General features: G+C 41.7%; 1 protein-coding gene across 6 annotated transcripts in view; it reads right to left on the reverse strand.

The window, feature by feature from the left end:
• The window catches only part of MAP7 (microtubule associated protein 7), a 180,842-nt gene that overhangs the window by 44,111 nt on the left and 111,181 nt on the right, over window positions 1-25,550 (reverse strand). For 4 of the 6 annotated variants that reach the window (XM_032770116.2, XM_032770108.2, XM_032770099.2 and 1 more), the window contains exons 4-6: window positions 8,352-8,515; window positions 6,915-7,032; window positions 2,226-2,336 (exon numbers count right to left, since the gene is read on the reverse strand). In XM_032770116.2, coding sequence (XP_032626007.1) covers window positions 2,226-2,336; window positions 6,915-7,032; window positions 8,352-8,515 — 393 coding nt within the window. The remainder of the gene's footprint in view (window positions 1-2,225; window positions 2,337-6,914; window positions 7,033-8,351; window positions 8,516-25,550) is intronic. The other 2 variants (XM_032770133.2, XM_032770124.2) reach the window with 1 other exon arrangement.

A 25,550-nucleotide genomic window follows, 5' to 3' on the forward strand; every position in this document is an offset into this window, starting at 1 on the left:
GATGAGATGCTCTGTGGGATAGCTGCCCACAATGCACCACTCCCAACAGCACTGCAAATGCTACGAATGTGGCCACACTGCAGCGCTGGTAGCTGTCAGTGTGGCCACACTGCAGCGCTTTCCCTACACAGCTGTACGAAGACAGCTGTAACTCCCAGCGCTGCACAACTGCAAGTGTAGCCAAGCCCTGTGATTCCAAGAAGTCTAGTATTCACACCTGAGCCCTGAAGGACTACACCTTCTTGCCTGGAGGATTTATTAGGTGAAATGTCTCCACCCTGGGGTAATGTACTGTATACTCTAGGCACGCAATAACACACAAACAGATCTATAAAGGCACCCGCTGATCACAGGTTCACTGAGAAACCATGTGCCTTAAGAAAATCCTGAAGTAACAGTAATACTTGGCACTTGTACTGGTTCCGAATGGAAAGTCAACATTTCCCAGCAGCTTGCCAACAACACGCAGTGGTGTCAGAGATACAGCAGTATTGCCTTATACTTAGCACAGGAAAGTCATATCTGAGATAACACCAGGTGGGAGCCGTTGGTAAATGCTGTGTGTGTGTGGGTGGGTGCGAGGGGGGGGGCGGGTTATGACAACGACTATGTACAATTCTTTGTATTCTCAAAGGACTGTACAAACCTCAATCAGAAGTCTGGAGAGTCCTGTGAAAACTCACTTTTTGAAGAGTCATGTTTCCATTATTTTAATAATTTATTAACGAGGATAATATAGCTTAGTCCTAACTTTTGCAAAAGTGCTACATGATATCTCTGCACAGTTAAGTTCTGTGGCCTTGTTATCCAGCCCACTGAAAAGAATGTATTAGCCTTTTCAATCCTTTTAAAACATTAAGACCAGCTCGAAAAGTAGATAGATGACTGAAATGAATATGCTCTATTATCCACAAACTCATACAATCAGTTGTGACCACAGGCACAGTGGGTGATATTCCACATAATCATCATGCACATTCCACTACTGCTTTGTTATAACCCCTCAACATCATCCTACAAAACTGAGCCATCACTTGTAAAGAATGGCAACAGTAAACGCAAAAAATCTGAAAGGATAATGAAATTAATACTGACTGGGTTTCAATAGCTGTTGGAAGAAACTATTGTTCTGGAGTTACATAATTTTCTAAAACCATGACATACTTCCCCCCAAATCAGCAGCTTCAGCAATTATTTTAACCCACAGGCAAGAGTTTACTGCTATTGCCCTCAAATCTTATCAATATGTTGTGTAATATTAAACATATAGAAACAGACAGACATTATATACAGAATCATGCGTACAAACGAACTCACTGCATCACATTTTGTTAAAGAGATACAGATAGAGGCTTTCCAATCAGTTTCACGATATAACAAACTGTATTCTTTAAAATATCTCTATATATTATATTTTCTGTGCTCATATACAGTAATTCAAATTTGGGATGAAATGCAGGATGTCCCTTTTGTCCTTTGCTGGGAAAGGGAAATGATCCTGTATAGAACATTTTGTCAAAAAGCTTGGTCCATTTCTTTTCACATGAAGTTATCAAAATAACTTATTTTATGAAACTTATTTACGATGAACTTTGTCTTATAAATTCTCACAATTTAATATTGCATGTTGTGCTGTTGATTAAAAGTCTGATTGTTAATCTTGTTTGCAGATCTGAAAATATCAAGGCATTTCTTCCAACAGAGCAACCTTCTAAAGCTAAAGGAACATAGAAAATCAATAAACAGACGTTGTATGAGCAATTTCTAACTGCTTAGTTAAATTTAAATAAATCAGCAACATGAATGTAGTTGCTACTGAAAACCTTTGTGAAACATGTTTCCAGAAGTTCAAGAATTGGAACCAAAGTACACATGAAAAGCAAAATGGGCAGCATGACTCAACACAAAAAAATGTATAAAAATAAAATGGTTGCATGCGCCATGGAGAGATGTGTTGTCTCTGTAGTTGCCACTCATTTACTAAAAACCTGACAGAAGCACCGCTTTTATCACTTGCTAAATGAAATCGTTCAGGCAAGTTCTGATCTTTTAAAAACATAGTTCTTCTTGCAAAGAGAATGTTCACTTACTTCCTTCAACCATTTGAAGTCTTTTCATTCCTCTTTAAATAGAAAATGACTACAAATGCTTACTGTATCTGCTGAGATTGTTAAAAACAATGAATCAATAAAGAGCACTTTTCTCTCTCTGTCTTTTAACTGTACCTCTGTCTGGAGAATTTAGTAATGTTGCAGATGAGGAGGAGAGCCGCTTGTTAATGACTGGATCAACATGTTTCCAGAGGTTCATTGTTGAAACAGACCTCCTGTCTGGATCTAAAACAAATGGAGATAATGCTAATTGACAGCCCACATGCAATAATGCAACTTCCTAGCACACTAACGGGAGGAGAATATAGGACTAGAGAATTTCTGCTCTATCACTAAAACTTTAAAAATAGAAAGGACTTCTCAGCGGACATTTTACAGATGACTTAAAGATTTGGCACAAGACTATTTCATTTTAATTGCAGGTCAATAAAGTGATACCCTGGATTTTTTTCATTCAATCAAGCTGTGATCCAAGGTTTCAGATGGAAGATCTGAATGGGTAGCTAATAAACAAGATGAGATTTTAATGTTCACTTCACTGCACCTGCAGACAGGTTTTGCTCTAGGCTCAAATGAAATGGAAAATTACAGGAAATCTGTATCATGTTTAATGCTCTGGTCCATCTTTTCAAGACCAGGTTATAAAGCAAGAAAGTCCTTCGCATCATTTGAATCACAGATGCTATTCAGCAGGGTACTGTTGCAAACCAGAAGATCCAATATCCAGAACATATAAAAAGAGAAGACAAAGTAGAGGAGGAAGAAAGCGAGCACACAAGACAAATGAGGGTGGGCATCAGAGGAATTCAAAGATAAGGCTCAAAGCCAAAGGGTTCTGTATAGGTAGCATACTCCATATCAGAGAAAGTGATTTTTCCACCTACACTGTTCAAAGACACAGCTAGTCAGTCCTAAACTGTATGTGATTTAATAGGCAAAGAAAATAAATGCTATGTAGAAGACTAAAAAAAATTTGTAATACACATGCTTTGTATGTGACACGAAAGGGCTTTATTTTGCCTTTCTTTATGTTTTGTGGCTTTCAGAACGCAGCGTCACACTGCATCAACCTCCTGTTCAAGTGATGCAAAATCAGCACTCCCATCCTGCTAAGAATGTGATAGATATTTCAAGAGTACTGAAAAAGTGATTGTACACAATCCAAAGAGGTTGGCAACAGCAGAAGAAAATGAGAAACTAGGACAAAAAAAGCAATGTATAGGAATTCTCTGCTCCAAAATATTTTTGGGGAAAATGAGTGCATGAATTAAATCTCTTCCAAGGTAGATTTTTGTTTGGGAAACTGACAATTACTCATAAGAACAGCAGAAACTCAGTTCCACTCTTGCTTAGACTTATGGCCCCAATTCACCAAAGCACATTAAGCATGAGCACCCATGGGAAAAAAATGGTGGTCAGGCAGCCCCCGTATCAATGCCTCTCCCGTCCTCCAGCACCTCCTGCCCACTGGCAGGCCTGCCAATCAGCGCCTCCAACTCCATCCCAGTGCCTATTGCCTGCCACGGATCAGCTGTTTTGCAGCATCAGGAAGTAGGGAGGAGTGAGGGCACAGCACTGGGCGGGAAAAGATGGGGCAGGAAGAGGCAGGAAAGGGGTGGGGGTGCAGCAGGGGTGGGAAGAAGCAGGGCGGGGAAGGGATGAGGTGGGGGCGGAGCCTGTGCAGAGCCAGGAGGTACACCTCCGGGCAGATTAAAAACTCAGTGCCTATGAGTTCATCATTAGGTGGCAAAGCACTTAGACCCAGATTTTAAAGGTATTTAGGCACTTTAATACTGCTGCACTCAGTGTTGCAATACCTAACCAATTCAGGAGCCTAGGTCTCATTTTCAAAAGGGATTTAGGCACTTAGGAACCAAAATCCCATTGACAGTCAAATAAGAGTAGTTGTAGCCATGTCTGTTCAGGATACTAGAGAGACAAGGTAGGTGAAGTAATATCTTTTATTGGGCCAACTTCTGTTGGTGAGAGAGAAGCTTTTGAGCTACACAGACCTGAGAAAGAGCTTGGTGTAGCTCAACAGCTTGTTTCTCTCACCAACAGAAATTGCTCCAATAAAAGATATTATTACCTCATTCACCCTAAATCCCTTCTGAAAATGAGACTTAGGCTCCAAAATCAGCTAGGTGTTGCAATGCTGAACGTAGTAATGCCTAAATACCTTTAAAAATCTAGGCCTTAGTACAGAATGATTTCCAGCTGAAGTCAATGGGAGTTTAACAGGTCCTTAATTGCTTTGCTGAATCAAAGTCTATATGTCTAAATAACCTTGACAATATTGACGTGGACATTTTCTCAGAGATTATCTACGCTTGAGTAATGCTTTCATTATACTGAGTACATCAACGTTCGATACTCATGTTACCACTCACATATATGTAAACATAGTTGTTGTGGACAAACTGGTTGTGCATGAAAATCCCCACTAAACATTGGTGTAGGAGTTCCTCATACCAGTGGTGAAGTATAGAGGACAGGCCTTGGAGATGAAAAGGAAAAGGATTTTTTTAAATTAGATTTTTCATCCACTGCCACAGAGCAATTGGGTTTATCTTTTGCTTTATATAATCTCAGCAGGATTCAAAGAGGGCCTGGATGTTCACATGTATAACAAAAATATCCAGAGTCAGAATCATCAATGCTAACTGAGAGATTATTGGAAAAGATAAAACCTCACCTTTCAGAGCTTAAAGACACTCTCTAACCACTGGGAATAGGATGAAACCTTCATGGGGGGCAGATTACCTCACATCTGCCTACCGTGGGGTTTCTTGCACCTTCCTCCAAAGCATTTGTTGCTAGTCAGTATTGGAGACAGGATACTGGACTTACTGGGCATTGCATCTGATCTAGTATGGCAATGCCTATGTTCCTTGCCAGCTCTCCAATAGCAATCCCTATGCATGGGTGCAGTGGAGAGCTAAGACCTACTACCTTGTTCTGGTCATGTGAGAACACAGTGTATGCCATTACACCAACAGCATGCACCTGTAGCTGCCACAGAGGATGTGTATAGAAAGCATAAGAAACATTTTGGAGATGAGAAACAACAGCAGAAAGAGCATCTACTCGAGAAAGTCTCTCTTAAATCAGTCCTGCCATCCAGCCCTCATAAATCCATGCAGTCCGTAAAGACTAATCTTCAATGGATGCCATTCACTTGGAAGAATTCTGTGTGAATGTCAGTTGCATACAAAACCTGTCAACGTAGAATAGGCCAATGACTATTTGATGGCTAGAGTTGTGTTAACATGTTTTAAAACATTATTTGAGCAAAATTGCAGCCAATGCAACTGACCTGCTGCTGAAAAGAGATGTAGAATAAATATAAATAAATATCTTTCACATAGGGTATGCAAAAGGTAAAACAAAGCCAAAATAGCGCCCAAAATATGTACTCAAATTAGATCTCATTGTATTCCAGAAGATCATTTTTAAATGGTTAATATTCTTTGTAAAATTTAACCCAAACCAACATGATACAATCTACTGTACACTGTATATAGTAGTTTAGTGAATTGTGCCAAATCCTTTAAGTCAGTCAGTAATACTTCTCTGTACTTAGAAAAACACTGTTCTAGTCTATGTAGTATGATGTTAAGCATGCACTGTCTCTAAGTGATGTTGGTTTAGAGGTCACCAAGTAGTTACTAGTCCTATTTCTTGAGGAGCTAGCTACACATGGAGGAATCAACAAACCACAGTGATTTATGTACCAGGTTTTCTAGCACCACCCAGAGATCTGAAGTGGTGCTCCAGGCCTGCTAAATCGAGAAAGGTGAATGATGACTCAACAAAATAACCTAGGGACAGAATGCAAGACAAATGATTTTTCAAAATAAAGAAAAATAAAAAGCAAATGAGTTATACAAAGATAAGCAAAGCGAGAAGAGGAACATTTTAGGGAAAAATAACTGTTTATTGAATTTTAAAGTACAATAAAATAGATGTAATCCGACTATTTCTTGTCCTTTTTTGGTGACCAGATTGGTAAACACATTATTTCCTTCTAGATAAAAGAATGCAATACTTATTAAAGCATATGCATTAAAGGAAGAATAGATTTCTAATATATATCCACCATTTTCTGGTGCAAAAATGCATCAAGGACACATCTGAATTCTCTTCTTCAGTTTGAGGTGTACCTTAACAGGGTACATATACATTATTAATCAGTAAATGCAGTTTCATTTAGAGAAGACAGTTATGCGATAGATCTTCAACCTATAACTTGTTACACTTTATGTTTTGCCCACCTCCAATTTCTCAATATCCATCAAACTTCTATGTTCCTGTTTTGCCAACTAAGATACTAAATATAGTACAGCAGGTTTCAAAGAACATTTTCCCTTCCTATTTGTATTTTCAGCTTAAAATTCATATTTTATAATTTCCACCAGAAATTCTTAGAATAAATTTTCTCTTGCTGTCCTATGGTACCTAACACTTCCATGCAGTAACTTGTATTTGATTAGTGACACAGTGCATGCACACACACATAAGTGCACACAAACACTAGCAAAGCAGCAGAAGTGAGCAGTTTTAGATTCAATGGAGTTGCAGGGTTAGTCAATTCCTCAGTGATGTATAAGCTTTAGCTGAATTTTCCCCTTGCTCCCCCTTAGCCAAACACAGAGTTAAAACACGTGCACATCTTCAAAACAATGCTAGGATCATGAATAAAGAACTTGAACTAATTAGCACTGCATTCCCTTCCTCTTTATGGGAACAAAGTATATCATACAGACCAGGAGCTTGGATGAGAAACTGGATCTCCCCCTTTACCTGTATTATTAATGCTGCTGCTTCTATGAATGGGTCCTCCCCAGGACCACCTGTTTTGCATTTGTTTGGGCTTCTGGCTCCTCTCGATTGTACGGCGTACGACAGCTTCATGTCGTTCCTGCAGCACAATAGGAGAACGTATGAATAGGTTTGGATGCTGCTAGGTTTTTAACAAACATTCGCATCACACTGCACGCTGATTTCCACCTGGATAAAATGTACTGGTCATCTTGGAGTCAAATGCAAATTGATAGGCAGTGCTTCATGAGAATTCCACTCAAGGAACTGAGCTAACGTCAAAGCAGGGCTTTTGGTAATTACAAAAATGTAACTGTGAAAACAGGAGGTCTGCTTGAGACCAGTAACAATGCACACATTATTTGTATAACAGTAGCTCCTAACTGAAACTGGTGCCCTCTTGTGCTAGGCACTGTACATGAGACAGTCCTTGTTCTGAATTTCTTACAATCTAAGTGGCTGTCTATGCTGCAACCGGAGTTTTGACTGCCGCTCAGGTAGACATACTTCTGCTAGCTGTAGTCTAGATTACGCAGCTAAAAATAGCAGTGAAGAGGCAATGGCATGAATCCCAGTGTTGTCAAGCAACCCAGGGCTTGGGCTCATTTGTACAGCCTGTGCTGCGGCATCTTCTCTGCTATCTTTAGTCATTCAAGCTAAATAAAAGCTAGCCCAGGAACACCCGTATGAGCTGCAATCACACCTCTGACTGCAGTAGACATATTCTACATGGACAAGACAAGCAAAAGGTGGGAGGGAAAGCAGAGGGCTGAGCTCACTTGCCCATAGGTCACACAGCAAGTAGCTACCAGCTCATTCATCATGCAGTTAAGGGGAAACAAATTTATTATTAAATCTACACTTACTGTATTCTCCTAGGGTGACCAGATGTCCTGATTTTATAGGATTTTTGGGTCTTTTTCTTACATAGGATCCTATTACTCCCTCCCCTCATCCTGATTTTTCATATTGTCTGTCTGGTCATCCTCTCTCTCACATTCCTGACAGTTTCTGAATTAGGCACTTAGTATTTAACTACGGTTACACTGAATCACTAGCAACCTATCATCAATACTACAGGTACCACAATTCATTTTTCTACAGGGTTTTAAATTTTGATTTTCAGGTCAGTTTTGGCTCTGCTGTGCCTTGCCACAGATGTATTTTAAACATACATATTATTGGACTGGGGAGATCAGTTTTGCAGAGTGACCCATAAAAAGTCGTATCAGTGCAGACACAGCTAAAAAAAAAAAAAGTTAAGTTAAAAAAGCCTTCCTTTTGCAACGTACCCTACATTACCCTTGACTCACATTCCAACCCTACTGCTAATTTTTAAATGACATATTGGTCAATTTGTTGCTACATCATCTAGTGGAGAGCAAGTTGCCTGAAAGACTGTATGGAATGTCCTCTTACCTTGTCCTCTTCTATTCTCTGCTTTCGTTTTTCCTCTACTGCAGCTCGTCTTTTCTCTTCTTTTAGCCTCTGTTCTTCTAACTTCTTTTTGCGTTCCTCCAGGTGTTTTTCATAATGCTGCCGTGCCCTCTCTTCTTTTTCTAACCAAAGTGATTCTCTTGCAGCTAAAAGAAAAGTAGACAGAAAATGTAAATATACTGTCCCTTTTAGAATTGTAACAGACAGCCTAGGCTGCTCATGATTGGTTGCACTTACCAACTTGTTTTTTAAAAATCATATATATGTGCCAGCCAAGCTTTATTAAATGCCCACAGTACATTTACCTAGATTGCACACTAACCTGTGTGCTCATACTTCAATTACTGTATAATATCAACATCAGAACTGGAAATAATGAAACTGAGGTCTCAGAAAATTTGACTTATGCAAATGATTCCATGCCACTTTAAAATTCCCAAACTAATATTCATATTGTGTCCCACACTTAGAGGCAATCCCTATTACTGTTTCATACACTAGGTCTCACTGCAGGCAAAAAAGCTATGCTCAGCTGCATTAAGTTGCAAAAGTGAAACTGTGGGCTTGGCTACACTTGGAAATGTGCAGCGCTGGGAGTTACAGCTGTGGTCGTACAGTTGTGTAGGAACAGCGCTGCAATGTGGCCACACTGACAGCTACCAGCGCTGCAGTGTGGCCACATTTGCAGCATTTGCAGCGCCGTTGGGAGTGGTGCATTGTGGGCAGCTATCTCAGCGTTCAAGTGGCTGAAATGTGCTTTTCAAAAGAGGGGGGTGGGGTGGAGTGTGACAGGGACCATGGGGGAGACAGAGAGAATGGATTTTTGGAGCAGACACTGTGACAGCTCCCTGCCTTGCAAATTCTGGCCATTTCCCCCACCCCTCTCTCAATCACTCTTAAAAGCAAAAAGGCTTCAGACCAGATAAGCAGTTTCTCTGACAGACTCCCTCCCCCCCCGCCCCCGCCTTGCTGTTTCTCTCCTCAAGCAAACACTAGCAGCTGTTCTCAGCTCCCTGCCTTGCAAGTTCTAAGGACTAGAAGATACACAACAGCTACCTTCAATCATTTTAAAAGTTTTGACCCTTCCCCCATCCCTCTCTTATTCACTAAATGCAAATTATGCACTCCTAAATAGCCTTCAGACCACATAAGCAGTTGCTCAACATGGACTCCCCTCTCCCCTCAAACAAACAGCTGTGAACATTCCAAAGCAATTCCCCTTCCTCGGCTCACTCGCTCGCTGGAGCAAAGAGCAGCTGTGTTTGTTTTTTAGAGCTGGTCGTTCAGCCATTCTTCCGGTTTGTTGTGGACGGGAATTCTGGGATACCTCTTAATACCCTGGAGGCCAACAACAGCGCTGTTGGTGTCCACACCTGATGAGCAGCGCTGCATCACCAGCGCTGTAATCGCTACATCCCAATCAGACCAGGTGTACAGCCAGCACTGCAGCCAGGGAGTTGCAGCGCTGGCTGGGCTTTGTAAGTGTGTACACAGAGTGAGTTGCAGTGCTGTAACCCCTTCACCAGCGCTGCAACTCTCCAGTGTAGCCAAGTCCTGTGAAAGCAACAGGCCTTTGTTTATCTAAAAGCCTCAGGTGATAACACTTCACAACAAAGCTAAGCTTGACATAGGTTCCATGCAAAACTAGGGATCACTCTAGATGTGAGAAGCAAATTTACGCAATTTAAACACGTGACAAATGTAGACGGAATTCTGTGTTTCAATAAAGGCTGAAACCAGGCTAATTTGGTCTGGTTTCAGATTACATTGTTAATATTTCCAACAATTCTACTCATGATTCCCACTAGCAATAAATAATGAAGGTGCGAGATTCAATTCGATAATAATACATGATAATTTTCTGCATCCATTCAATTCTAAAAGAATATTAACCCCAATCACCTGCCCACTGTTTATCTACCTGCAGGATAACGGGGGGTTAATATAGTACCCTAGTATATTCAGGGCCGGTACAAGGATGTTTTGCACCCTAAGCGAAACTTCCACCTTGCGCCCTCCCCCGTCCCCGAACCCCCTCGAGGCACCCCTCCAGCGGCAGCTCCCCCCCAGCCCTGAGGTGCCCTCCTCCTGCAGCAGTTTTCCACCCACCACCCTCCGCGCCAAGGCACCCCCCCGCCCAGCTCACCTCTGCCCCACCTCCACGCCGAGCACGCTGTTGCTGCTTCACTTCTCCCGCCTCCCAGGCTTGCAACGCCAATCAGCTTAGGAGCTGCAAGCCTGGGAGGCAGGAGAAGAGAAGCAGCCACGGTGAGCTTGGGGAGGAGGCAGGGTAGGGGTGAGCTGGGGTGGGGAGTTCCCCTGCATGCCGCCCCTCCCCCTCATTACTTGCTGCAGGCGGCCCTCCCCGTGCTCCCCTGTCCCAGCTCCCTCCACCTAAATGCCAGCGGTGACCAGGGTGGCCAAAGACCGGCTGCCGCGGTCACCACCAAAGAAAATGCTGTCCCCACCCAAATCTTAGCGCCCTAGGTGACTGCCTAGGTCACCTAAATGGTTGCACCAGCCCTGAGTATAATAAAGTGGTTGGCATCGCAGTCTTAGGACCTCATCTAATTCCTCCTGACTTCAGTGGGAGCTGGACTGGCCCTTAAGATCAGATCTATGTCAACAGCTACCTGTTATTCTACGAGGTAACAAATTAGCCATTGGAGAATCAGGAACTAAGGTGACCATGCCTTAACTTGTTACATATCACTGGTCTTGGAAAGTCCTCAACAGCTTGTTTCAGAGGCATTCACTGAACCGAATGTGCAATGGAGTTGAACTTAACTCTGCACAATCAACTGCCTGTTCATATTTGTCCCATCCAGAATGTAGGCCCAAAATGGGGTCTGCTTTAAACTGTTACAATCTGAGAAGAATGGACTTTTCCTACAGCTGTCATGAAAGTTACAGATCCCAGGATTTCCATTTGCTTATTTTTTAAATATCCATGACATTTGACAGTTTCAGAACTTTCTGCATATTGATGAGCACATATACGTATGTCTGTGTGTGTCTGTACATGAAGGTAATACTGCAACAAATGTTATTTATAATTGTGTGGGAGGCTCATAAAGAATAGGAGCTCATTGATAACATGGAGGCAGCCCACTGAGTTGTCAGAAAGAGCTTTAATTTCCCAGGGGGTCAGGAGGTTCTCCTTCTAGGTAAGAAAAGACCATTTTTAAATGTAATTAAAAGTGTCTGCCCAAAAGTTTGTCCCAGGATGGTAATGCGACACATACCTAATTATTTTTGTTAGTTACAAACGGATACCAAAAGAATAAAAACTATTTACAAGTTGAAAACAGCTGTGACTTTTGATTGTTATGATAATTCTATTACTTTTGCTCATCACCATCATCTCCCTGAAAGTTTTCCGAGAACTGCCAGCAACAAATCATGTTTGCATTCTAAATTTTGTGTGCACGCGCACGTTTATTCTCCCTCCTCCTCAAGATCTACAGCTAACGAAATTATTGTTTAAGTACGTTTCAGTCCTGGAGTCTCTGCTGGATGAAAACAGCTTTTCAAACACTGCAGAGAAAAATGGGTGGCACCTTCTTTTAAACATATAATCTCACTGTATATGCAAAATAGCAGGGACTGTTTTGAATAGGAATGATATTTGCTCAACTGTCACAAGCAATCAGATCATTCTACTGCAAGGATGAGGTCAAAAACATAGCAAGTCAAGAACAGAAATTGTACAAAGACATTTAAACTGGAATAATTTAATCTACAATAAATTCTACAGCTGTGAGATTAACATTGATATGAACAGGCTCAAAAATATCTCACACTTGTAGATGCAAAATAGCATACAAGACTCAGCAGAATACAAATCTGCAGGACATAAAAATAGATTCTTTTTCTATACTAGCTTGGATCTCTGGGTTGGAATAAGCAGTTGAATAGCAGAGTGGCAAGAGTGGATAACCCACAGACCAACAAGCTCAATTATCTTTACTGCAGTCTTTGGACATAACAGAAGGTATGCAAAAATAGACCTACGAATACATTATCTCTTAACTCAACACAGAGGAAACAGTTGCTATTGTAATGAGTACATTTAATCTGGCACATTTTTGAGATATGTGGGTTTAGCCACCTATATGTAGTTTCTTCACACGCTTGAGGGTCTCATGAACAGATTCTAATAAGAATCGAAGACATGAAGCCACATTTTGTCTGTTTATCTATCTATGGTATATATATAGGGCCAATCTCCGTAAAATCTAAGTCCACATCAATAGGGTGGAGATAATATCTTTAATTCTTACAAACTGATCTACTTCAAATAATCTTGATAGTGGGACAGCATCTGGGAAAGAAAACCATCCTGTCATGAGTCTTCCAGTAGGCTGATAAGATACTTTTGGGACACAGCATGTAGGCATTTGTCTAAACTCCTCTGGAAAAAAAAAAAATCTGATTCTGAAGTAGGGAGAAAAAATAATAATGGAGTAAATACTGCAGCCCCTTTTTCGTCCCCAAGATGAACGGAAGTCTTTGCTGGTTGACTTCAACATTGACATTCACTGACGTCAAAGGACCACCTAAGAGAGAGTTTCTTCTGTTTGTACTGACAAGCTTATTAACAGGCCCTGATGGAGAATGTCTCATCTGGATAGGTAAGTGCACAGAGTACGGAATGGCTCATTAGACCCTGAAGCCATGTCCACAAGAAGTATTATGGAACAATTAAGATGGTTATCCTGGATTCTCTGAGCTTTTACAGATGACTCTTGTGTTCACTTATTCCAAGGTCTTTCATGGCTCCCTGTCTTTTTCTCTATCACATTCAATTTCCATTCCTCGTCTTCAAAGCCCTGTACAGTTCTGCTTTGGACTACTTGTAGTCCACATCTCTGTCAATACCTACTGCCCCCTCTTCTAAGCCATACTCTGCTACCTACTTCTAGCTTAGCGTGATTTTACTCTGAAAATTGTTCATGCAAAAACAGCATAAGAGTTGGAAGTAGGATACTGGGAGTACTGCAGCATCCCCTACCCTGAAGTAGTTTCCATCATATACAGGGTTTACAGTTTGGTTCAATGGCTCTCAGCACCCCCTACTCCACAAATTGTTCCAGCACCCCTGAAAAACACTATCATATTACTCACTAAATTGGATCTTTTGTGGATTCAGAGTCATACTGGCTTACTTTACTGACAAATCTCGGTATTTCTGTTTTTATTTGTTAACAGTGAAAAGCCAACACAGTTAAGAGACACCAAATTAGATGCTATTCCTTCTTGACTCAACAACAGAATAATTACTAAATTGTGTACACCTCTGCAAACCCACCAAAGGCAATGAGGATACACAGGTATTATTATGGGCATAATTTGGAGATTGTGGAGTTGCACAGGTGTCATTAAGGGCACAATTGGGCCTGCATAACTGTTGTTACTGGGGAGGACACAGAAGACAGAAGTAACTTGTCCTGACCCTAGGAAGTCAGGTTGAGTTTGTAGGACTGACAGAAAATCTTTTTAAATTAAACATGTCTGAACTGGAAATCATTGAGACACGATAACAGGGACCACCACAGTGCAATTTTAACAGTCATTTTTTCCTATTTCAATGATAATTTTGTCCTCTCCTGGCCTAAATTCATTGTTTTTAATGCTGTCCTGTAATAACGGGAATGCAACGTTCTATTTACATCCTCAGTCCGTAAATCACTTCTTGTAACTCATTACTTCTAGTGAAGCTGCTACTCTTTACTTCAGAGTCAGAGACTTCCACTGTCTCCCCTATTTTTAGGTCTCACTTCTATTGCAGTAGTGCTTAGATGCCCCACTCAGAGATGTTATAGCTAAACAGAAGTTATGGGTTAGATGCAGGAATTACTGGGATGAGCTTCTTGAGCCTGTTATGCAGGAAGTCAAACTAGAAGATCATAATAGTCTCTTCTGACATCAAAATCTATAAACTCAAGATCATTGTTCTGTACAAATGCTTATGACATCTGTAAATGCTGTAGCCAGGGACTATCGAAGATGGCAAGGGTATGGAGGGACACGATCAAAATATGACATACATTTATATTTTTTAATATGAACAAACAAGTATACATGAACTAGTTCTGATTGCCCCTTTCAACCTATCGTTACGTAGTTGCTAATTACTTGCTGATGTCACAGAAGAAATGGGTCTTGAGAATGGTCTGAAGGAAGACAAAAAGAGTTCCTTATTCTTATTCTAAAAGAGAACTGGAATTTACGGAGATGCATACAAAACAAAAACAAATTATTCGATCTTTATTTGTTATAAACTTTGAGTTTCTCTTGCTGTCCAATTAAGAGAGAAGCTAGATTCTTTCCTTTTCATGCATTGCTGTGTGACTGCACTGTGTCTAATTTAGATTGAGATCGCCAAAAGAGAAAGATTTTGATTTATATTTCTGTACAGTACCTTGGTTGCTTATGGTATTGTATAAATAAATAAAAAATAAAAAAAGATAATCCATTTACTTGCTCTGCAATTCTTGAACAAGTTGAAGAACCTCAGCAGTACCAGGATTCAAAATCTGAGTTCAAGTGGCTCATTTTCACCACTGTTTCAAAGCTTTTGCACACATCAGATGGAAACCTATCTGAATTAAGCTTCTAATCTCCTTGGAACGTGGCAAAGATTTTAAAAAGCACTTAGAGGACTTAGAAGTACAACTCCCATTTGAAAGTTCCATCTCTTCCTGCCTGTGTTGGCTTTCATTTAATCAGCATTTAAAGATAGGCTTCCAACTGCGTGCTTACAAGAGACTTTCACGGCTTCCAAGATCAGTTGGCTCATCCCTTGTGCCTGGGGCTTGTTCAATGGCAACACTATGTGCATTGTTTGAGAGAGAGAACTTTAATTTGGTATTCTTGAAAGTACTTCTGGAAGGCCAAGAAAGTTAATGGGGGCAGAGGGGAACCTTGCCAATGTCTCTGGTACATTACTTGGTACCTTAGCTCCATCATGTGATTAAGTCATAGTGGCAATAGTCTGGGTTATCCTGTATGTGTATCCTTTCAGGCTCACATTCACAGAAAAAATGAGGATCATGGGAGAAGGAAGAAGTTTGTCTTTGGACATGTTTACCTAGATGTTCCCACTAAAGTACATATTAAACTAAATAAATGTAGCTTTTGTGAAGAGGGGAAAAAAAATACTTCAGAGCAAGGCAGAAAATGATGGATAATTGTCCTTTAAGAGTGAAGCAGGAGTAGTCCTCCTTCCCCAGTACGATTTTAAGCAGATAACTAGACTTCCTGAGGATACTTTTTGTTTATGGAGGTTGTAGTAAGAAAACTGGCCAGCTGTGATCTCTGGGAGAGTAAGGGAAATGATGTATTTGAACTTTTAAGTTACGTTTTCTGGGAGCCAGAGGCTGAAAAAAAATTTCTGTGAAGTCCTGGGGTAAAGCCTCCACTCCCATATACACTTTCCAGCCACTGCTGGGTGGACACTGAATTCCCATTCGTCTTGCTAGCAACACTATCACTTGCCTCTGCCCCTAGGGATAGGGCATTTAAACAACAGAATATGTAAATCCTTAGAAGATATAACAAAACTCAAAGATCACAATAATCCTTATAACAATTCTCAGGGCTGAAAAGTCACCAAATGAAAGAAACGTACATTAGCAGCAACTACTTATAGCTGGGGTGGCCCAACCACAGCTCATAAGCCACCTGTGGCTCTTTTACAATTAAAGTGAGGCTTGCGGAGCCCCCCCGACTCTCCCCCGCATTCTCCACCTAGCAGACAGGGGAGGGGAGTTTGAGATTTCTGCCCTGTGGTAGGGGCGGGGCATGGGGTCTAGAGGCTTCTGCCCGAAACAACTGGTGCCTGCTGAGAGTGAAAGGGGCACAACTGAAAGGTTCGCCCACCCCAACAGCTTGAGTCATGTTCCCCCCAGGCACACACTCCTCTTACCCTCAGCGGCCGCTTCTTGCAGCTCCAGGGCCGGCTTCAGGCCCCAGCACGCCAAGCATGTGCTTGATGCGGCATGCCGCAGAGGGCGCTCTGCCAGTTGCCGGGAGGGTGGCAGGCGGCTCTGGTGGACCTCCCGCAGGCGTGCCTGCGGAGGGTCCGCTGGTCCCGCGGCTCCGGTGGAGCATCCGCAGGCACGCCTGAGGGAGGTCCACCGGAGCCACAGGACCAGTGAACCCTCCGCAAGGACGCCTGCGAGAGGTCCACCAGAGCTGCGGGACTGGTAAGCGACAGAGTGCCCCCCGCAGCGTGCCACCGCGCTTGGGGCGGCGAAATGGCTAGAGCCAGCCCTGTGCAGCTCCCAGGTGTTACCTCTACGCAGAGCTGGGAGTTGCAGGGAGGGGCTGCTGCTGTAGCTCCATTGGGAGAAGCAGCAACAAAAGCAGTGGCTCCCCCTGCAGCTCCCAGCTGTTTGCTGCTGCGTCTCCCCACAGTCGCAGCTCCCAGCTTGCCAACTCCAGCAGCTGCCGTGCAGGGAGGGTGCCTGGTGGTCCAATGTGCTGAACTCCCTGCATCACACGCTGGGGCTTAGGGCTTCAGCAGGAGTGGGGCTGAAACCCCGAGCCCTGGCAGGTGCATCCCAGCTCTCAAACTTCTGAAGACTGTCATATGCAGCTCAAAGGGTCAGTAAGTTTGGCCACCCCTGGATAATAGGTTATGAAGGCACATAAAAATAAGAGTTCAGAATAATAAGGAAATTACAACTACAGTGGACAAAAACAACCTTTTAAACCAACAACTAAAAAGTTACCTCTTTCCACTAACCACAAAACCCCCAAATCCTCACAAAACAAATAGCTTCTTCATTTTAATAGGAAGTTTGCTGATTGTAGGTTTGCCTTGTCAATTGTGAGTGTAAGTGCTAGGTTTGTAATTTACATTAAATTACTCTTAGAAAACAATTATCCTCATGTTTGCATATACCCACACTTTTTTCCCATAACAGGCTCAATCTATCCCTACTTCTAAATAAACCCATTAATTCCTTAGCAGTGATTGTTCCTAAATTAACTCTCATTAGCACCAGAATAACATTGTCTCAACTGCTTTCACTCCTTCCTGGATGTGTAAAGGAAATTTTTTTACAAGAACACAAGGCTAAATTTTCTGTATCTCAGCTAAAATTAAATATATACTCCCCCTGCCCCCATGGAAAGAAATACTGATCTAGAAACACATATAGAGATACATATTCATATTTCAAGGGATGCAAAAATTAAACAACATTTCAAAGCTTAATTAGATTTTCCTTTTTTTTTTCATTTCACAGAAGGACTTCTCACAAACTTCTTCCCATAGCACCCTGGGTAGAAGTGCACAGTTTGCATTCTAGTGTAAGAATTAGACACATTTACACATCAAATATATTTAGACTTTGATTGGCAATGTATGAGATCATGTCACAAATATTGGTCCCCTTCAGAGAAAGTTTCATGATCCTGATTCCATCAAGCAATGCTTATATGTTGAAAAAATAGCTGTGGAATCTTTTATGTTGAATCCAGAGGGGAAAAACAAACAAACCTGCATTAAAGACTGCAGCAAACTTATGGATAAGGTAGAATGATCAAGTCATATGATACAAGGCTGCAAGGTAAGAACACAAAAGCAGGGCTCAAAGGTTGAGGAAGTTATTAATAGATATTGCCTGCATGCAAACCAGTATAACTATATTAGACTATACACAGGAACACAATTGGACCATTATTCTTCCTCCTAACCCTTCTCTCTTCCAATATTGACAAACACTAGCTTGGCAAATACAAGATATCATATTCACAGGAGAACAATGTCTCTAATGTTTTCACCTGCCTTTTTTAGGGGTCATAAGGATGTTTTGTAGTTTAGCTGAATGTTTAGTGTATTTAAATTTGGTTGAAGTAGTACCACCCTTCACAGCCCCTCTAAAATGACCTATCAAATACAAAAAAGTATGTGGACATAGCATTAAAGCTGTGACAGAAAATGACAAATCCTAGAAACTCACATATTTGTGTACTTTGTTCTGAAGTTATAGCATAATGGAATGAAGGAAAACTGTCAGCCAACATGTTTGTCTTAAAGGGATACTGTCAGTTTGAACCAAGTCAGTTCTGTCAAAGTAACCTAATTTCATTTTGGTGCGGTTAACTTACTCCTAAGTCACCTGCACTTTTTAAATTTATTTTAAACTGTTGGTTTCTGTTAATGTTTTGCTTACCTGCTGTTTGGAAAGATGCACACAGACAACAGAGTGTGCTTATACTCAGCAGGGGCACTGGTGGCAGGGTCCGTGTGGAGGAGGAGTGGGCATGTGAGGGCTCACAGCTTCCATAAACTGCATGAAGGAAGCAGTGGGAAACAAAAACCAGTCTCCACTGTCCTCTGAGCTTCTCAGGTCCCCACCACCCATTTAGTCTGGACTTCTTTTCCCATGGCTCTGACACAAATAGGGTAGGGCCTGCTGCCTCCCAACTGACATGTCTGGCTCTTGGTTTGCCACTGATGCAGAGGCAGGGCAATCTACAGCTGTTTTCCAATATTTCCTGTTGTCGCGGCCATCTTAGATGAGCAGATTATTTGAGGGGAAATTCTCTAGCATTTAGTATTTTTCTAGTTTTCTATCGATTTTGACTTTACAGGATTAACACCAGCAAAAGCCTTCTCCTCTTCACAGAATTTCAACTTAACTCAGCTGTCAAAAAACTACGTTCTTTGTCTCCTAGAGGCTGATCACCTTTCTGTAACATTAACAATAAAATGCATCACTGTTTCTTTAACTGTGGCTAAAAATAGGTAAATTTCATCAGCCATCAAAATGGCTGGCTGACTGATTTAAAGGTGAACTTCAAAGTTGTAATTAGAGCTGATTTAATGTCAGATGCATATGCTGAATGCTCCTCACTAACCAGGCTGTGGGGGACATATATCACAGAAATACTGAAACTCAATTAAAAAAATATTTTCTTCTCTCAGAAATCCTCCTGGCACTTCCTGCTCCTCTGACCATACCCCAGAATGAATCACTGCTACCTAGTTTCAATGAGGCTTCTGATTTTAGTGATGTTGGAGAATGGCACATTTTTAGAAGCTGCAGTGAAGTAGGACATGTCAGGAGGAATTCCCAGATGGAATACTATTTTTAAAAAAGTAAAAGCTATTAACAGAGGCTGGCTAGTGGAGGCCTATATTTCCAGGCTTATCTCACTTTTAATTCCTCTTTGCAGTTTACATCTTTGTATACACAGAAGAAATAATGGTCCAGATCCTGCAGTATGCTGCAGCATTTTGCACCTACCTCCCACCACAGTGCTGCTCTACAACTGGCAGATTGTCATCATTTGGATTGTGGTAGTGCCTAGGAGTCACAGTCATGGACCAGAGCCCTATTGTGCTAGGCACTGTACAAATACAAAACAAAAAAAAGATGTGCGCTCTCTCTCTCAATCTTCTGGCCCTGTGTAGGAGGATCCTTTGATGGATCAGAGCTGGTCTGGATCCTACACCGAACCCTCATTCTAGTCTCTGGCACAGGGGGCATGGCCAGAGCATGGGGGCTGTTGGTAGCTGGCATGGATAAGAATAGCATTTAGGATGCTTTTGTTTATGCCAGAGACTGGCCTAGTGCTGGGGCAGCCCCATGATTAGGAGAATGCAAAGATGGCTTTGTGCTCCCCCTCCACAGATGCACCAGGTACTTCATGGCTATAGTGAAGGATTCAGATCATAAGTAGTATAAGGGGAACGAAGATTGGAGAGGGATTTAACTTTGTACAGTCTTACTGAAAGAATACCAGGTCTGCTCAGTTATTAATCCTCCCTTTTTATTGTACCAAAACAGTAATCACCACTGCTCAGCAGCTCAAAAAGCCTTACCCCTGTATCTGTATGACAGAAGGTATAACTAACATAATGTTAAGGCAACACAATATTTATCTTGCCAGTAGTGTTTCTGGTATTCCCAACATTAAGAATAAGAAATGCAACACATACTGCAATACATTTATGAGCTGTAAGCAGTACAATGTCCAGATTTTAATGGCACCAACTGGTTTGAAACTTAGACACATACTCTAGAAAGCAGACTTACAAATGTTTCTCTTGTTTATCATTTCACTATCAAATTAATTCAAATAAAATAATAATGATGCTAGCTTTTGCTGATGGGGCCAGAAGACAGCCCACTTAGTGGCCCTTGGTTGGAAGGAAAGTAGTTGCGATAAAACAGGATTAGTACCGACCTAGGATTACTGCAGTCAAAATATGGAGAGATGTAGGATTCTGTCTGCCATTGGATGAAAAGAAATATTAAAGGAATACTGACAAGTTAAAATCATTGTAAAGAACTTTCTTTACCTGTGCTATACCACCACCTGAGATTATTATAATCAAAAGACCTTTAAAAATCCAATACACTTTCAGTTTGGATGCTGATCAGTTTCATTTTTGTTTATATGCACTGCTGTAGCCCTGTTAGTCTCAAGGTAATAGAGAGACAAGATGGGTGAATGAATGCCTTTTACTGGACCAACTTGTGTTGTTGAGAGACTTGAAAAAGAGCTCTGCATAAGCTTGAAAGCTTGTCTCGCTCACCAGCAGACGTTGGTCCAATAAAAGCCATAACTCTCACCCACTTGGTCACTTTTGTTTCTAGTCCATTTCATTTCCATATGCTCACTATAGCAAAGTTTGGGTTGTAGACACCAACTAAAAGAATTATTTTTGTTTAAAACCAACTGTCAGAAATTTGGAGCCAAATTTGAGTAGATTATGTCCCACTAATGTATTATTTTCTCAAATAACCAAAATACACAAAATAAAAGACCTTAAATTTGCATAATCACATGTGTGTGTTCTATCAAGATGACACACACACACAAATGGTATTTAGGCATATTTTAAAGAAAAACGCATACTCATCCAATGGACAGCGGCACTGTTCCTGTCAATTGGTTAGAAACAACGTTCTGTTTTATAAAAGTTCAGTTATATTAACTGCATAAATGTGGAGTGTGGAAAAATGCTAGCCAAAACATCGCAGAATGAAAAAGTTTAATAAAAAGCAGAAAAGACACAACAGATGACAGAGCCAACCAAGATGATTATTTATAAAGTAAGCAAAAATAATGAGATCATGTAACACTTTGCTGGAGTGCCCAGAGCTGTGAGTCACCGTGATATCTCCCAGCTCAGTGAGAGAGACAGACTTCCAGGTGCTAAACTGGGTGTAAACGCCCTGACACTAGTCTTTTAGCCACCCCTACAGTCTCCTCTGGCAGGGCCATCCTTAAGATTTATGGGGCCCTATGCAGTATTATTAAACTGGTGTCCCTATGCCTGACAGCAGCCTGGGCTTGCATGTGTATTTTAGATAAGGGTGGTCTTCTGAAGGATTTATTTAAAAAAACTATGTCTGAAGATCCACGCATTTAAGGCTAAAGATGAATAATCAAGCAGTGCATCTAAAAATCTAAGCAAGGATTTTTTAGAGATGTGATTTTATAATCTTCAGCAACAGACTAATGAAATATTTTTTAAGCAAATTTTAAAACGAAGGTCCTGTAGACTGACATGTTCTGAGTAAATATTGCAGTCATGCACAACTGGTTTTGTCAGTAAATTCAGAAACTGAGGGCTTGGCTACACTGGCACTTTACAGCGCTGCAACTGTTGCGCTCAAGGGTGTGAAAAAACACCCCCCTTAGCGCTGCAAGATGCAGCGCTGTAAAGTGTCAGTGTAATCAGGGTGGCAGCGCTGGGAGCGGGGCGCTACACCCATAAGGGATGTGGTTTACAAGCAGCGCTGGGAGAGCTCTCTCCCAGCGCTGCGGCTTTGACTACACTCACACTTCAAAGCGCTGCCAGGGCAGCGCTTTGAAATTTCTAATGTAGCCATACTGAAAGTATATACATGGGGGTTGGCAAATGCCTCTTAAATGGCTTCATTACCACTTGCATGGCTCTTTAACAGTTTCAATGTTTTGCTAATAGGTCTGGCAGGATGGAGGCTTTTTCACTCTTAACTTACTAGATCCCCTCTGGAGAAAACTAAGGGCTAGTCTACACTGGCACTTTACAGCGCAGCAATTTTCTCGCTCGGGATATGAAAGAAAACACCCCCCTGAGCACTGCAAGTTTCAGTGCCAGTGCAGACAGTGTACAAGCGCTAGGAGCTTCGCCCCTCATGGAAGTAGGTTTTTTAGAGCACTGGGAGAGTGCTCTCTCCCAGCGCTATGCCGCAACCACACAAGCCATGTTAAAGCACTGACGTGCCCTCTCCAGGCTGCAGCAGCCAGCTGTGGCTTGAGACTCAGAGATAGAAAAGCATTTATACTTTTATCCAGGACAGTCAAACTTTTACTCTGATTGCAGTAGCACATATAGAGCTGGACATTATACCTCAAGGAAGACTATAGTTGTCACACTAGGGTACAGTACAGAACTACCAAAATGCTTGAGACTCAGAAATAGAAAAGATTTATTAGAGCCTTAAATCCCACGGAAAGGGCAGGATATTATCCCCTGATAAAGAACATTTAAGAAACTAAACTGATACCTCACTTGATCTTAGCAGAGGAGAGTGAACAAGTTAGATTAGTTCTCATTAGGAGACTGACTGAAGGTGATCTCCTGTAATTCAAATTGCTAAAAATATAAAGGCAATTGATAAATCATATAGAAAATTTCTAATATTCTTCCTTGGCTTATTAAACTAGGAAATAATTTACCTTGTGGCAGAAAGTTCTGAATTCCATTTTAAAAACCCTTGACATCTACAGGGACTGACTCTTTTAGCTCTAGGAAAATGGTTTTGTTTTTCTTTTCTTCAACAACAATAATACAATGGAGCATAATGCCATGGTATTAATAAAATCTCAATTCCAGTTTGCAGTAAGAGCTAAACACATTACATAACTTCTCTCCTATTGGAAGTTGCATAATGATTTAAGACATCTCTTTGCTCGGATTCATAGGATACAAGTAATGACTCATCTAGGTTCTGCATTGAGAAATGCAGCCTGTTTGCCAGCACAGAAGTTATGGCTTTGTTGTAACGTAACACACAAATATCAACATTCAAAGACTGTGGTCCAACAGGCAGCTTCTAAATAATAATATTGATGGACGCATATACAGATGAAAGCAAAATGCCTCTTCCAATTTACTTGTAAACTCAACACAATGTTTCATGAAAGAATACACAATACACTCCTCCATTGCTGGGGTATGCTGAGCTCTCCATTTGGGAATGAAGCAATTCCACATCAGTTTATAAAATGCCACATCAAAAAAGCATTGTTGTATGTCACGCTCAAAATGAAACATTCCTCACCACAAAGCAATTTAAAATGTCATTTCAGGAACACATGTTCATTTGTCAGCAGCTGGGAAGCCAGAGTTCAGAAACAGTAGAGGAAAACACCTGCTTTTTTCCCCAGAATGGGGCAAAGTCTGGTTAATAGGAGGGATGGGGTAACATCCCAGCCCCAATGCAAATAAACTGCAGAGATGGAAATCTCATGGATGACAAACACACAGAGAGCAATCTCAGATTGTCTTCTGTCCCCACGCACTTAGCTGGGAACACACTCAATCTGGTGACCAGTGTAGGAGTAGGTTTAGGAGATGGCGCAAATCTACTGTCTGGCTAGATTTTCCTTCAAGCAGAAACAGAGGCGTGGGGGGGGAGGGGGCTGACCCAAAGCAACTGAAGAAAAAATTCAATTTAGTTCAAACAGAAAACAGAAAAACGTGAAAAAAATTCAATTCTGAAACACATGGTGTTTCCCAGCTCTGCAAGTATGAGCCTGGAAGCCATGAGAACATCACCTGAAGCCAGGGTCCTCAGGGCTTCTAGGCTCACATCTGCGGAGCCAGGAGCCAAGCCCCACCTAGAGTCAGTGCTCCTAACACTTCCCAACTTCCTGTCATTGAGCTGAGTGCCTGGAAGTCCAGAGAGCCATAGCTAGAGCTGGATCCCCTAGGAGTGTCAGGACTGCCAGGCTCCTGGCTCCACAGCAGAGTGTCTGAAAATCCTGGAAGCCCAGGCATGGTGGGTCTGCCCCCGAGCTTTGGACCACGGAATCAGTGGGGTCTCCGGGAGCTCACCAGGAATCCCTGCAGGGTTCCCATGGGTCGAACATTTCAAGCCCATCAAATCAGCATTTCACTGGAAAATTTAGATCAGCTCTACTCCTGGATCCAGAATGAGAAGGAGAAAGAGTCAAGCTGCAAGACTAACACGATGACAGTTTAGTGAAACTACAGACCTTTGTTCTCCTCAGTCATCTATACTCTGACTCCAAAGCTCTCCTCTTTCCTAAACCCTCACAGATCACCATGATCCACTGACAAACTACAGCAGATAAAAAGGAAAGGTAAAAAGCTAGAACAAAACTGATTCCAATTCTGACTGACAACATCTATCTAAACAATTACATATGATGATCACTCCAGCGACCAAGCATTTGGAACATCTGCAATAGAACAAGAAGTTCTTGCAAGCCTAGTGTATCCACCAGAATTTGGCAGAATCCAAAAGGACCACTCTCTTACATAAAATAACATATCAGCAAAATCATGGTTGGCTTAAGTTTTTTGTCAATGCCAGGTTGGACTATTACTGTTTCTCACTCCCCCTAGGGCAGACCAAAAAACGTCCACTTTACTCGTAAACTCCAGCTCGTACAGCATGAAAGCAGTCATCAAAAAAGAAAGAGAGTCCTTAATTGACACGAATCTAAGAACAATGAATCACCATACTGTATCTAGTCAATCTTCCATTTGGTCCAGTATCCTACTCTCACAGTGGCAAATACCAGTTATTCAGAGAAAGGTCAAGAAATAATATAGTGCACAATTATAGAACAAGCTGCCCATAAGATTTTTATTTTTTCTAAATTAGCAGTTCGCTTATGACCAGGTGTGGTAAACGTCTGTCTCAGATCTGGACTTTAGCGTCCAAAATCTGGGTGCTTACCTGAACCTCCCCCAAGCTCACTACCAGCTTGGATTTTACTTCGCTGCCACCAGATAAGATTTAGGCTCTTATCAGCCTGGGTTCCCCAAATACTCCTTGGGAGACCCCCTGTGTGGCCTCCCCAACTTCCTTTGGGAAGACCCCCCACGACTCAGAAATCTGAGTCTACCGGTAAGGGAAAAATCCCCCCTCCCTTCCCTCTCTCCGGCGTCCTGCTCTGAGCCACTGGAGGGAA

This window comes from Chelonoidis abingdonii, chromosome 3 (assembly GCF_003597395.2).
Source record: "Chelonoidis abingdonii isolate Lonesome George chromosome 3, CheloAbing_2.0, whole genome shotgun sequence".
NCBI lineage: Eukaryota > Metazoa > Chordata > Testudines > Testudinidae > Chelonoidis > Chelonoidis abingdonii.